Genomic DNA, 12190 nt, shown 5'->3' with positions numbered 1-12190 from the left:
GTTGGAGACTGTTAACCATCCAGATCCTGAAGACATTCAGTCTTCCTGCTGACGCCAGGCTGATGAGCAGGCCAGAGTCATTCAGAGATTGGAGCCTTTGCATGTGACCTATTTTGTTCTTCCCGGAAGATTTTAAGACTTTTATCCCTAGAGGTCTGGACCGTCACAAGGATAGTCCTCTATGGGGGTCTAATTTCATCCACTGTGCCTGTGCTCAGGGGGCCCTCCCATACGGGAAACTCGTACCCTTCGTTTTTCAGAAACTGAATTTCTTTTGGATGATTTCCTTCCCTCCATTTTCTCACTTCTCTTTCTGAAACCCTTGTTACTCAGAATCCTCGACCTCCTAGGCTGGTCCCGTAACTTCCTTTTCTCTTCCACTTCTCAAGGGCTTTTGGTTTTGGTTTGATTTTCGGATTTCAGGATTGTTATATTTTACCTAATGTGAGGTGTCCTCAACTTTCTCCTCCTGGCCTTCTATTGAGCTTTCCATTCCTGCTGTCCTCTTTTTAATTTCCAAGAGATTCTTATTTGTTTTCTAAATTTTTTTTATATATAATTTTGTGTTGATTTTGTTCATGGATACAGCACCTTCTCTTACCTCTCAACTATCTGTGATAGTTTTCTTAAAACAATTATTTTCTTCTCTTACCATAGTCTCTGAATCCCATGCATTGTGGGGTGTGTGTGTGTGTGTGTGTGTGTGTGTGTGTGTGTGTGTGTGTTCTGTTTGTAAGACGCTTTCCTCAGATGCTTGGGAATTTTGGGCTGGCTGCTCATGATTATGAGGAAAGAAAACACGTGTGTGGATAGTATTTGTTGGTTTAACACCACTGTAAGTTGGAACTTGTCTGGCCATTTGTCTGGGAACTTCCTGGATTGTCAAGATCTTTCAGATTTCCTCTTGAACTGGTCAGATTCCCCACGATCCTTGAGTCCCTTCCGTGGAGGGTAGGGGCCTGGCTCCAGGTTTCTGGGAGCTTAGTGGGGGAGAGCACTGGAGATCTCTGCATTCGGCCTTCAGTATCTAACCACTTTAGCAGAGTACCCACATTCACCATTGTCCCTGTCCAGTCCTTTCCAGAGCTAAACCCCAGATGTTTGCCAGATGAGGGAGGGGTTCCACTCAGTGGCTCGAGAGAGGGGCCTGAAGATCTGTCTGGGGCACCCAGGTGGCTCAGTTGGTTAAGCATCCTACTCTTGCTTTCAGCTCAGGTCATGATCTCACGGTTTGTGAGTTCGAGCCCCACGTCGGGCTCTCTGCTGTCAACACAGAGCCTGCTTCCGATCCTCTGTCCCCACCACCCTCTCTCTGCCACTCCCCCCTCACGCTCTCCAAAATAAGCATTAATAAAATAAATAAATAAACAAAGATTGGGGTGCCTGGATGGCTCAGTCGGTTAAGTGTCTGACTTTGGCTCAGGTCATGATCTGTGGAGTTTGAGCCCTGTGTCGGGCTCTGTACTGACAGCTCAGAGCCTGGAGCCTGCTTTGGATTCTGTGTCTCTCTTTCTCTCTGCCGCTCCCCTGCGCTCTCTTTCTCTCAACAATAAAAAAACTAAAAAAAATTGTTTTTAAATAAATATCTGTTCTTCAAAGATACCTTCAAGATACCTCTTTATTTTAATCTTCTTTCACCCCTAGGTCTATAAGCTGCCAGTTCCTAAGCTTTTGAGGAATCTGCTGATAAATAGGACTTGGTCACCTTTCCCCACTGTCAGGAGGGATTTGGCTATCCAGAGTTTATGAAGTCAGGTAATACTGGTCTTCCTTCTTTTCAGCTTCCAGAAGTTCTGTTGCAAGGGCCCTCTTTCTTGTTCTCCCTGTCCTTGCGGACTTACGTCTTTAAAAGATTCCTTTACTGTGGATTTATAGGCTTCTGGAGGCAGCGTGTGCTCTATTCATGTCTTAACCTGAAAACCTCCTCCACATCTTTGATGACCACAGAGTCATATAGATCTGCCGTAACCCATTTAAGGAATCTCCTCTGGTCGAATATATGGCTTATTTCCACTTTTTCCTTGTTAAAAGCAAGGCTGCACTGGATGTTCTGAGAGTTAGGGCTTTGCACATGTGATTCTTAGGACGAACGCACTGAAGTAGATTTGCTGATGTAATTCTATCTGGATCTTTCTCATTATGATGTGTGTGTGTGTGTCTGTCTGTCTGTCTGTCTCCTGGGCTGGCAGGAAATGAGAGAGGAGCAGAGGGTAAGTGGGGTGAGGTCAGAGTTACACTCTCCCTGAGCAGCCTCACACTACGGCTCAGAAACCTATAACCCCCACTTCGAATGCCCCTTCTGTCTCCAACCACCTATCATTCAGTCTTTGTGCCTTTGCCCACTCACCTGTAAATTGAGGATAATAACAGCACCTATCCATCACTTCGTTGCCATGAGGAATTAAATCAGCCAATAATGCCACGGGGTGCCTTGTTGGCTCAGTCAGTAGAGCAAGCGACTCTTGATCTCAGGGCCATGAGTTCAAGCCCTACATGGGGCATGGAGCCTACTTTAAAAATAAATTAAGGGGCGCCTGGGTGGCTCAGTTGGTTAACCGTCTGACTTCGGCTCAGATCATGATCTCCCTGGGTTTGTGAGTTCGAGCCGCGCGTCGGGCTCTGTACTGACAGCTCGGAGCCTGGAGCCTGCTTCGGATTCTGTGTCTCCTCCTCTCTCTGCCCCTCCCATGCTCATGCTCTGTCTCTCCGTCTCAATAATAAATAAACGTTAATTAAAAAAATTAATCAATTAATTAAATACATGCATATATACATACATACAAAATAAGCTAATGTCTGAAAAACATCCAGGGCTTTGTTCAATGGAACAGATACTCATTGGATGCTTACAGGTGTCTGTTCGGCTTGTAGACAAGATTCTTCGAGAGAGCTGTTCTCTGGTTTACCGCACAGAGCTGCTGAGAAATCAGGCAGGAGGAACAACGCGGAAGCGTCTCAACCGCCCTTCACAAGCTAGGTAGAAAGAGTGAGTATTACAGCGCGTTCGCCGTTCCTTCAATAACTACTTGCGCCGGCGGATGGCTGTGCGGTGCCCACCCTTACTCGGTCCGGCGCGGGTTCCCGCGAGCGCCTGGGTCACCCCAGGCCCCGGCGCGCAGCCGCACAGGCTCGCGGAGCCGGGGCGGAACCAGTAGCCGCGGAACCTTTCTTCCCGCCCCCCGGAAGACCCGGCCCGCCCGGCGGGAAATGCGACAAGGACCGCGCCGCGCCGCGCCGCCCTCACTGCGCCTCGGTCGCCACGGTAACGCACCGGGGGCAGCGGCCTCGCCATGAGCGTGCGGGTCGCGCGGGCTGCGTGGGCCCGGGACTGGGGCGCGGGCTGCCGCCGGGGCGCTTCGAACTTCCCGCTGCCTCCGCCGGGCGCCGTGAACGTGGCGGAGCTGCTGCGAGATGCCACAGCCGCGGAGGAAGGGCCCCGGGAGGCGGCGGCGCGGCGGCGGCGGCCGCCGGGCCAGTGCTCGGTGCTGCTCTTCCCGGGCCAGGGTAGCCAGGTGGTGGGCATGGGCCGGGGGCTGCTCGGCTACCCGCGCGTCCGCGAGCTCTACGCCGCCGCCCGCAGCGTGCTGGGCTACGACCTGCTGGAGCTGAGCCTGCACGGGCCGCAGGAGGCCCTGGACCGCACCGTGCACTGCCAGCCCGCCGTCTTCGTGGCTTCGCTGGCCGCCGTCGAGAAACTGCATCACCTGCAGCCCGCGGTGAGGCCCGGCCCTGCGCGAGCTCCGCCAGCCAGGCCAGGACGCACCTGCCAGGCCCCAGTGCTCCCACGTCTGATGCACGGGGCACATTCCCACCGAGTTCCCCCTCGGCGCCAGGCGCTGTTCTAGGCGCTGGGGATACAGCCCTGAACAAAACAGGGATCCGTGCCCTAGGGGAGCCTGCGTGTTCGGGGAAGGGAGATAGATAATGAAGAAGAACTATTTGTGTCAATGCCATAGCATGTTGCATAGGGTGTACTAGAAAGGAAAATAGAGCAGGGAAAGGGGTTGGGAAGTCGAGGGCTGGGCTGCAATTTTAAATAACCCTAGTCATTTGTTGACTACCAAATTATTTTAAAGTTTTTTTTAACTTTTTTTTTAATTACTTATTTTAGAGAGATAGAGACAGAGCATGAGCGGGGGAGGGACAGAGAGAGAAGGAAGCAGAATCCGAAGCAGGCTCTAGGCTCTGAGGTGTTAGCAAAGAGCCCGATGCGGGGCTTGGACCCACGAAACTGTGAGATCATGACCTGAGCGGAAGTCAGCAGCTTAACCTACTGAGCCACCCAGGCGCCCCATTACTGAATTATTTTAGAAGGATTAAACTTCAACCTTAAATGAAGGATCATGAGGAGGAGGAGGTGCGAGAATGTCACTTCACTTGAAGGTGTGAATTGACTGCTGTTACTATTTAATGATATCAGAACAGTAAATGTGAAGCCCTACTTTACAGCCTTTACTCTGTGCTCACGACCTGGTGAGGTAAATACAGTTACTTTGTGGATGAGGGAAGGTGACTCAGAGACACTAACAGACTTAGTGGAGTGGTCCTGTTGAGTCGTGGTGGTAACAACTCACCCTGGGCCAGGTCTGTGCTTCAGCAACTCAGAGACATGATCTTTGCATAACCTTCTCAGTAGTCCTGTGAGGTAGGTTCTGCCCTGTCCCCATTCCACAGACGGGATAACTGAGGCTCAGAGAAGTTAGGGAACCCTCCCAGGCTAAGAATCAAATCCAGCTCTGACCCTGAGACATGCTCTTCTCTCCTTAGCTCCCTCCAGCTCCGTCGGGCCTTAGGGGCATCTCCAGGGTGGAGGCAAGAGAGTCCAGAGCCCTGGGTTGGAGTCCCAGCTCACCACAGAACCAGCTAGCAGGCTTTAACTTGCCTGGCCAGGAAAGGTCCTCATCAGTAGGAGGAGTGCCCTCTTCTAGCTGGAGCACCGGGCCAGCGGCTCCTGGCTTCTGGAGCCTCTCCACACCCTGCCAGCTCTCAGGTGCAGAGCCCCAGACTGAACCCCCCCCCCCCCAAGAACTTGGCCTCATGTCCTGCCTCTGTCACCACAGGTTATTGAGAACTGTGTTGCTGCTGCTGGATTCAGTGTGGGAGAATTTGCAGCCCTAGTGTTTGCCGGAGCCATGGAATTTTCTGAAGGTACCCAGGAAGGGGTTTGGTTGTGTGCTGGGGTATTCTCTTGCTGGGCTCAACTGGGGACAAAGGACACTGCCAGAGACCATTCTAGAGCCACTTGGGTGATAGAGGAGCACATAGATGAGAATAGCATGGGAACCCGAGGACCAGACTTCACCTTGATTCCCTTTTAAGCCTGAAGGGTTCCTTGGGGATTTTCTTTCTTTTTGGAATCTCCTGAACTCTGCTTGCTTGACTGCCCTGCACCCTGTCCTGGGTGTTCTCAGTCCACTCACACACCACAGTGCCTGTCACGTGATAGGTGTTCAGCAGACAGTCCCGGAATGAAAAAGGGTAATTGACTGTTTGATCTTGAACCTGTCAGTTTCACTTCTTTTTTTTTTTTAAATATGTATTTATTTCCTAAGTATTTCCTTTCCTTCCTAAGAGTTTTGCTCATAAACTGTTTCACCTATAGTTAAATATGGGCAGGGGACTTGAACAGACTTTTCTCTCAAGAAGACATACACATGGCCAACAGGCACATGAAAAGATGTTCCAACATCACTCAGCATTGGGGAAATGCACATCAAAACCACACTGAGATACCACCTCATACCCACTAGGATGGCTTTAACTAAAATAATAATAATAGTAGTAATCATGAGCGTTGGCAAGAATGGAAAAATAGGACCCTCAGACATCGCTGGTGAGACTGTAAACCAGTGCGGCCTCTGTGGAGGACAGTTTGGCAGTGTTCCTGAAGAAGTTACAAATAGAATTACCCTGTGGCCCAGTGATTCTACCCGTAGGTACATACCTGGGAAATGAAAACGTGTCCACACAGAAAAACCTGTACACGGATGTTCATAAAAGTGTTCATTATTCGCAATGGCCAACAGATGGAAACCACCCGTATGTCCATCATCAGATGATGAACAAGTTGTGCTCTGGCCACGTCAGGGAGTATTATTCAGCCATGACGAGGAGTAGAGCGCTGACACGTGGTGCAACGTGGATGAGCCTCAAAAGCATGCTCAGTAGAAGAAGTTGGACACAAAAGGTCACATGTTGTGTGACCCCTTTTCTATGAAATATCCAGAATTTGCAAACCCACAGAGACAACAGATGACAGGTTACTGGAGGTGGAGGAAAGGAGAAGTGGGGAGAGGTTACTTAGCAGATACGGGGTGTTTTATGGAAACAACAAAAACCACTGAATTATACACTTGAAACTGGCTTTTACTGCATTTTACTTTGATGCAGCGTTATGGCACTATTAAGGAAGCGATAAGAAATGTTGCATATTCACACATCCTAATAAAACTATTTTATACGTACGTAGTTTTATGTGCACATAATTTGCAGGATCAGAGCATGTGTGTATTCCTGGTTTTATTTCGCTTGACGTTTTGCATGGTTACTTAATGCCTGCATGGGAGGACGTGCAATACTGTCTCCTACCTCCTACCTCAGGCCGTCTCTGTATCCGCTCCGCAGCCTTACCTGTGTAAGGGGCCGGCAAGCCAGTACAAATGAGTGTATGTGCCAAGTGAAGGAACATGCGTGAGAAAGGGTGCAGGGGGTGCCCCTCACACCTCTGTTGTCCCAGCAAACCCCGGACTGGTCCCTTACCCTCTCCTTGGCCCGGTCACCCCCCCACCCGCCAGGGAGCAGACCCAGGACCAGGACGATGGACGTCCAGAGGTTACAGGCCCCTCTTACGTCACGGTCAGCGGAGTTGCCTGGCCTGTCCTCTCACCTTGCACTTGAGCTGCACTGACCCGGGAGCTCTGCATTTCGGCTTGTCTGCCTTGGCGGTGTCCCTGTTGTCCAGCCCCAAGTGGGGGCAGCAAAGCCGGATTTATGAGAATCCTGTACTGTTGCAACACCAATTCCCAGTTTTCACAACAATCCAGGCTGATGAGATCTTCTCATCCTGATTTTACTAAAAATTGGACCCGGGAGGTCGTGACTTGCCCGAAGCAGTACAGCTCAAAGTCTGTTCCTTTGCACCGGGGCTTCTCAACAGCAGCACTGTTGACGTTTGGGGCCGGACATTCCATGTTTGGGGTGGGGCTGTGCGCCGCAAAATGTCAAGCGGCATCTCTGGCTTCCGCCCGCCAGATGCCGGTAGCACGCGCACATGCCCCCCCGACAGCCCCCACACTCCGCTCTTGTGACAGTAAGTGTCTCCAGACACCGCCCTGAGGCAGAATCACCCCTGGTTAAGAACCACCATTGTACATCAAGCCGGCTTTGAGGCCGGGAGCTCCGTGCTTTAATTTCTATGGTGCCAAGGACGCCCCCACCCTTTTCGTGATGGCAGTACCGCCCCTGTGTCATGGGTACAGATGTAGTGGAACTGTGGCCTCGCGGACTGGTGACAGATACCACCGTCTGCGTCTCCAGCCCGCAGTGTGGAACTTGTGCTTTGTCTTTCGGGTCCGGGCATCCCTCCTTCCTCATGTGCCCTGATCGTTCCAAATGCGCTTCTCTCCGGATAGGTTTGCATGCGGTGAAAATCCGAGCTGAGGCCATGCAGGAAGCCTCGGAAGCTGTCCCCAGTGGGATGCTGTCTGTCCTTGGCCAGCCTCAGTCCAAGTTCACCTTCGCCTGTTTGGAAGCCCGGGAGCACTGCAAGACTTTGGGCATAGAGAACCCCGTGTGTGAGGTGGCCAGCTACCTCTTTCCTGATTGCAGGGTGATCTCAGGACACCTGGAGGTTGGTGTTGATGGGAACAGCCTTCATAGACCCCAGTCCAGCCCGGAAGGTTCCACCCACACTCGTGAGCCCACGGTGGCGTGATGGGCGCTCTGCCCAGCCGTGGCCTTTGGGAAGTACTTGAGGGCCAGCAGGGGGCAGAGTCAGGGGTAGCACTGCAGAAAGGCAAGAGGCTGGGCTACTGTCCCCACCCTGCCACGCATAGATGAGGACCTTGGGCAAATAACCAGATCGCCTGGCCCTCGTGGAAGGTAAGGGGCTGGACCAGGTGATCCAGGGCCTTCCTGTCAATTCTGCGATTCTCACAACCTCTGATCTGGTTGCTTTCTTGGCGACAGAGAAGCCATTCTTGCCAGGTTGCTCCCTCCTCCTGCGTCTTTTCTTAGGTGTCTGTTTTTGTCCCGAGTTCATTTTCTTTCCTTCTGTCCTTCCTTCCATTCACTGTGTTTCCAGACGTCTCCCGAGCAATTCCTCTGTAATGAGCACTGAGGGTACACAAACTGACAAGCCGTGAACAGGTGACCTCAGGTTTGGGGCATAGCAAGGGTCAGGCTGGCTCCCAGAAGGCCTGAGGCACCACCAGGAGTGGTGCTGGGAGGGTAAGTTTGCAGGGGGAGGGCGTCTCAGCGGAGAGGCAGGGAGCCACCACAGGAAAGGGCCTGGCCCAGGGGATGCCAGGTGGGTCCGCACAGGGTCCCACCAGGGGCTGCAGGGGCGGGCCTGTGCCTACCCGACTCGTCCCGGCCCTGCGGCCAGTCTCTGCTCCACAGAAGCATGTTCTACACATGAGGAAGCTGAGGCAGAGAGAGCGGCCAGTGCTTAGAGATGGTGGAGGCAGAATGGAGCTCCGGTCTGTCTCATTCTGGAACCTTCTTCCTCCACTTGACTGCGCTCAATCCATCATCCCTGTGAGGCCTTGCCCATGTGCCCAATGTCTTTGTGAATCTCCTCTGAACCAGTGAGAGCCACGGTCCCTCTTGTGCTCTGAGATGACGGGAAGACCAGTGACTGTGGCCCCACGTTCATCATGGAGCTGCTTGCTCATTCCCATTCACAGCCTCGGCAGGGCCCGGAGTGGGCCAGGAGGGGCTCCAAGTCCGGGCCGGTGTCTCCCTCAGGAGCTCCCGGACAGTCGGGTACGCAGGATGACGACTCCCCGGGCTCCCGGGTTTGGCCCTGTGGAGGGTTCGGAAGTGCCACAGCAGAGAGCTCAGGCGAGGGCGGGGTCTCCCTGAGCAGGCAGTCCCTGTGCAACGGCTGATGTGACAAAACTCCTTGGCCTCTGCTAAACCGGCGCCTGGGCCAAGGGCCAGCCGCAGAGGAACCCGCTGCACCGAGGCCGTGGCCTCGAGTCCTGTGGCCCTAACCTCGGACTTGAGCTGGATGAGTCCAGAGACCTCGCGTGGAAGGATGCCGAATGACGCAGGAAGTGCCACAGAGTAGCCATCCGTGTCGACACCGCTGCCCAGGCGGTCCGGGCACGGTGGGAAGGCCTGTGTTCGGAGGGGGCTCCTGGGTGCCCCTCAGTGGCGTGGGGACGAGGGAGAGGGGTGGTGATGTGAAGCGTCAGGACAGGCTGGACTCTGCTGCAGTGACAGCCAGCCCGACCCCTCACTGCTTCCCGCAGACGTGGCTCACACTTCGGGTACAGCGTGCTGAGCGGTGCTGAGTTGACGGGCTCCCGGCACAGGACACCGAGACGCGGCGAGCCACAGGCTGCGTCGGCCGTGCCCGGGTAGACGAAGTACACTCGTGCAGGGAGGGCCCCAGGGACGGGTGAACGAGTGCCACCCAGCCAAACTCGAATCCTTCCTGCCCTTTGGGGACACAAAGAGCCATCCTGTTACGTACTTTTTTCCAGTGGACGTGGATGGGCTTGGCCTACAAAATCCTTGCTAACCCGTATATAGTGCTTGTGTGCCAAGCAGAGTTCTCCTTAGTAGCCTGGGAGGTAACTATTGTCATTATCCCCATTTCACAGAAGAGGGAACTGAGGCACGGAGAGGTAAGGCAAAACTGCCCAAGGTCATACAGCTGCTGTGACCGAGGCTTCCCTTCGGTCTTCTGGGGAACGGCTGCCCAGCCTCTGAGCCGCTGCGGGTGGGGACAGCCTGGAGAGACCGGGCCGGACAGACGGTTTAGTGCCCTGGAAGCCCCGCAGCAGATCCCAGTGGAGGGCCGTCGGGGTGGCAGGACCTGGGCTGTGTCCAGAGGGTATAGGGTCCCTTAAGAATATCTACTACTTTTTAAATATTTGCAAATGCCGTTGTTTGCAAACAGTCCCAAGTTGGGGCGGGTTGGCCAGGGAGGCCCCTTCTGAGCTGAGACCCCCTTCAGGAGAAGGCTTTTGGCTTCTGGGAGACAGAGCTCTTTTCTTCTCTAGAGAAAGCTCAGAAGAAGGGGTTCCAATAGAAGGAAACGAATCTTGGAGCCTCCCGAATTTTTCTCTTGAGGTTTACGGAGTATAAGAAAAGAGGCTCACGAACAATTTCGGAGGGTAGCTGACAGATCGTTGAAAACCAGCCGTGTGTCCCAGCCTCTCACACCTCCCGTCGGGTCACCTCCCAGCGGCCTGGCGCAGCAGGTGCAGTTGTGCTCGTTTTACGGATGCAAACAGTTCAGAGAGGTTGAGTGACTTCCCCTGGGCCCCCAAGGTGCGTAGGAGGCGCGCTGGGAGGGACCGCGCTTCCCAGCCCCGCGGTGGTCACCTGCACGGTAGGCTGTGGGGGACTCGCAGGGTGCCAGCTGCACGGCCGGTTTGAACTGGAGCAAAGAGGGGAGGGAGCCTGTCCTTCGCGGCTGTTTGTCGGACGGACAGGTGTGGGCGTGCGGGGATAGCAGCTCCCGCACGGGTGCCGCTGGCGACCGTCTCCCCCTGTGCCTCTCCCCCTAGGACGGCCTTGGCTGAAACTCCCTTTCCCGTCCTTCCAGGCCCTGCAGTTCCTCCGGAAGAATTCCTGCAAGTATCACTTCAGACGCACCAAGATGCTGCCGGTTAGCGGTGGGTTCCACACCCGCCTCATGGAGCCGGCCGTGGAGCCCCTGGCCCGAGCTTTAAAGTCGGTCGGTATGAAGGAGCCTCTGGTTTCCGTCCACTCAAACGTCGACGGGAACAGGTACAGGCATCCGAAACACATCCGGAAACTGCTGGCGCGGCAGGTGGTCTCCCCGGTAAAGTGGGAGCAGACGATGCACGCCGTCTACGGGAGGAGAAAGGGCACGGAGTTCCCCGAGACTTTCGAAGTAGGGCCGGGGAAGCAGCTGGGCGGCATCCTCAAGAGCTGCAACCTGCAGGCCTGGAGGTCCTACGGGCACGTGGACGTTCTGGAGGACCCGGAGGACGACGGGACCTAGCCTGGCCCTGCAGGAGGGAGGGGGAGGGGGCCCCCCCGGGAGGGGCTGCGGGGGGGGGGGGGCCTGGACCGCCCCCTCCTGCAGGCTTCCTCCTCCCGGAGTGATGGGGAGGCGTGGCCTGCAAAGTGCTTTGAATGCCGCATAAAAAGCGCTGCAAGTATTTCTCCAGCTGACGGGGTGCACGTCTCCTTTTCTCCCCCTGGGGCGTGTGCGGTGCTGGGGGGAAAGATGCCAGGAAGTCTTGGCGGGGTCTGGCTCCTCCCGCGCCAGCCCTGCCTGGGGGCACGGGGGCGCCTCTGTGAAGTGGGCAGACACCGCCAGGCTGGCAGGTGGGCCCAGGGACTGCGAGGCTGGGCCTGTTGCCCTGTGGGTGCCGTGGGCATACCGGCGTGGCCACGAGGCAGGCCGGTGCCACGCGGGCTCCTCCGCTGCCCTGGCAGCCCGTGGACACCCATCGCCAGAACCTTCGCACTTTTGTCACTGAATGCAAAGGGCTTCAAGACACGGTCGGCTTTGACAGCCATTCTGTCCACCCCGTCCATCACTCGGCAGTTGGGAGACCCGGGGCGACATTCGTTTGCTTACCCAACAGATAGTATTGAGTGTCTGCTGTATGCCTGTGAACGAGTGGCCCCTGCCCTGGTGGGGAAGAGGGTCCTTAGCGAGGCGGGAGGGGTCTGGGGAGGCTGGCCGGGGGCCCTGTTGCCTCCCCCACCCCCAGGCGTCCCTTCACACGGTGATCGCCGGGTGTCTACTGTGCGCCCGTGACCCAGCCTGGCACGGGCGATCCTCACTGAGCTTCCCCGCCGGCCCCACAGCGGGAGCAAAGTGCGGGTTCTCTGTGGACGCAGCTCCTGCACTGATACTGAGGGGTAATCCTAAGCTTCTCGGTGGCTTTTTCATGGATCAGCGATAGCGGAAAAACATTGGTAAGAAACCGCCGCGTTTGTCTGGAAATGTTGCTGTTGTGTGGGCACGTGTCAAATC

The 12190-nt window shown here is 55.1% G+C and overlaps 1 protein-coding gene across 2 annotated transcripts; it reads left to right on the top strand.

Moving 5' to 3' along the window:
• The first annotated feature begins 3205 nt into the window (after positions 1-3205).
• Positions 3206-11234, top strand: MCAT (malonyl-CoA-acyl carrier protein transacylase). Of its 2 annotated transcripts, XM_019447123.2 has the most exons (4): positions 3214-3716; positions 5061-5148; positions 7632-7849; positions 10781-11234. In XM_019447123.2, the coding sequence occupies exons 1-4, from the start codon at positions 3291-3293 to the stop codon at positions 11201-11203; spliced, it is 1155 nt and encodes a 384-aa protein (XP_019302668.2). In that variant the 5' UTR covers positions 3214-3290; the 3' UTR covers positions 11204-11234. The 2 variants fall into 2 exon arrangements, with proteins under 2 accessions (XP_019302669.2, XP_019302668.2); XM_019447124.2 differs by lacking the exon at positions 7632-7849 and having other exon boundaries at positions 3206-3716; positions 10781-10968.
• The last annotated feature ends 956 nt before the right edge of the window (positions 11235-12190 follow it).

This window comes from Panthera pardus, unplaced genomic scaffold, assembly GCF_024362965.1.
Source record: "Panthera pardus isolate Hobbes unplaced genomic scaffold, ASM2436296v1 HiC_scaffold_6, whole genome shotgun sequence".
Taxonomy (NCBI): domain Eukaryota; kingdom Metazoa; phylum Chordata; class Mammalia; order Carnivora; family Felidae; genus Panthera; species Panthera pardus.
Note: the sequence above shows the minus strand (reverse complement) of the source record. Positions and strands in the feature narration are given on the sequence as shown.

Coding starts and splice junctions, on each gene's coding strand:
- MCAT (XM_019447123.2), top strand. CDS start 3,291: ATGAGCGTGCGGGTCGCGCGGGCTGCGTGGGCCCGGGACTGGGGCGCG. Junction 3,717..5,060: donor TGCATCACCTGCAGCCCGCG/GTGAGGCCCGGC, acceptor CTGTCACCACAG/GTTATTGAGAACTGTGTTGC. Junction 7,850..10,780: donor TGATCTCAGGACACCTGGAG/GTTGGTGTTGAT, acceptor CCGTCCTTCCAG/GCCCTGCAGTTCCTCCGGAA.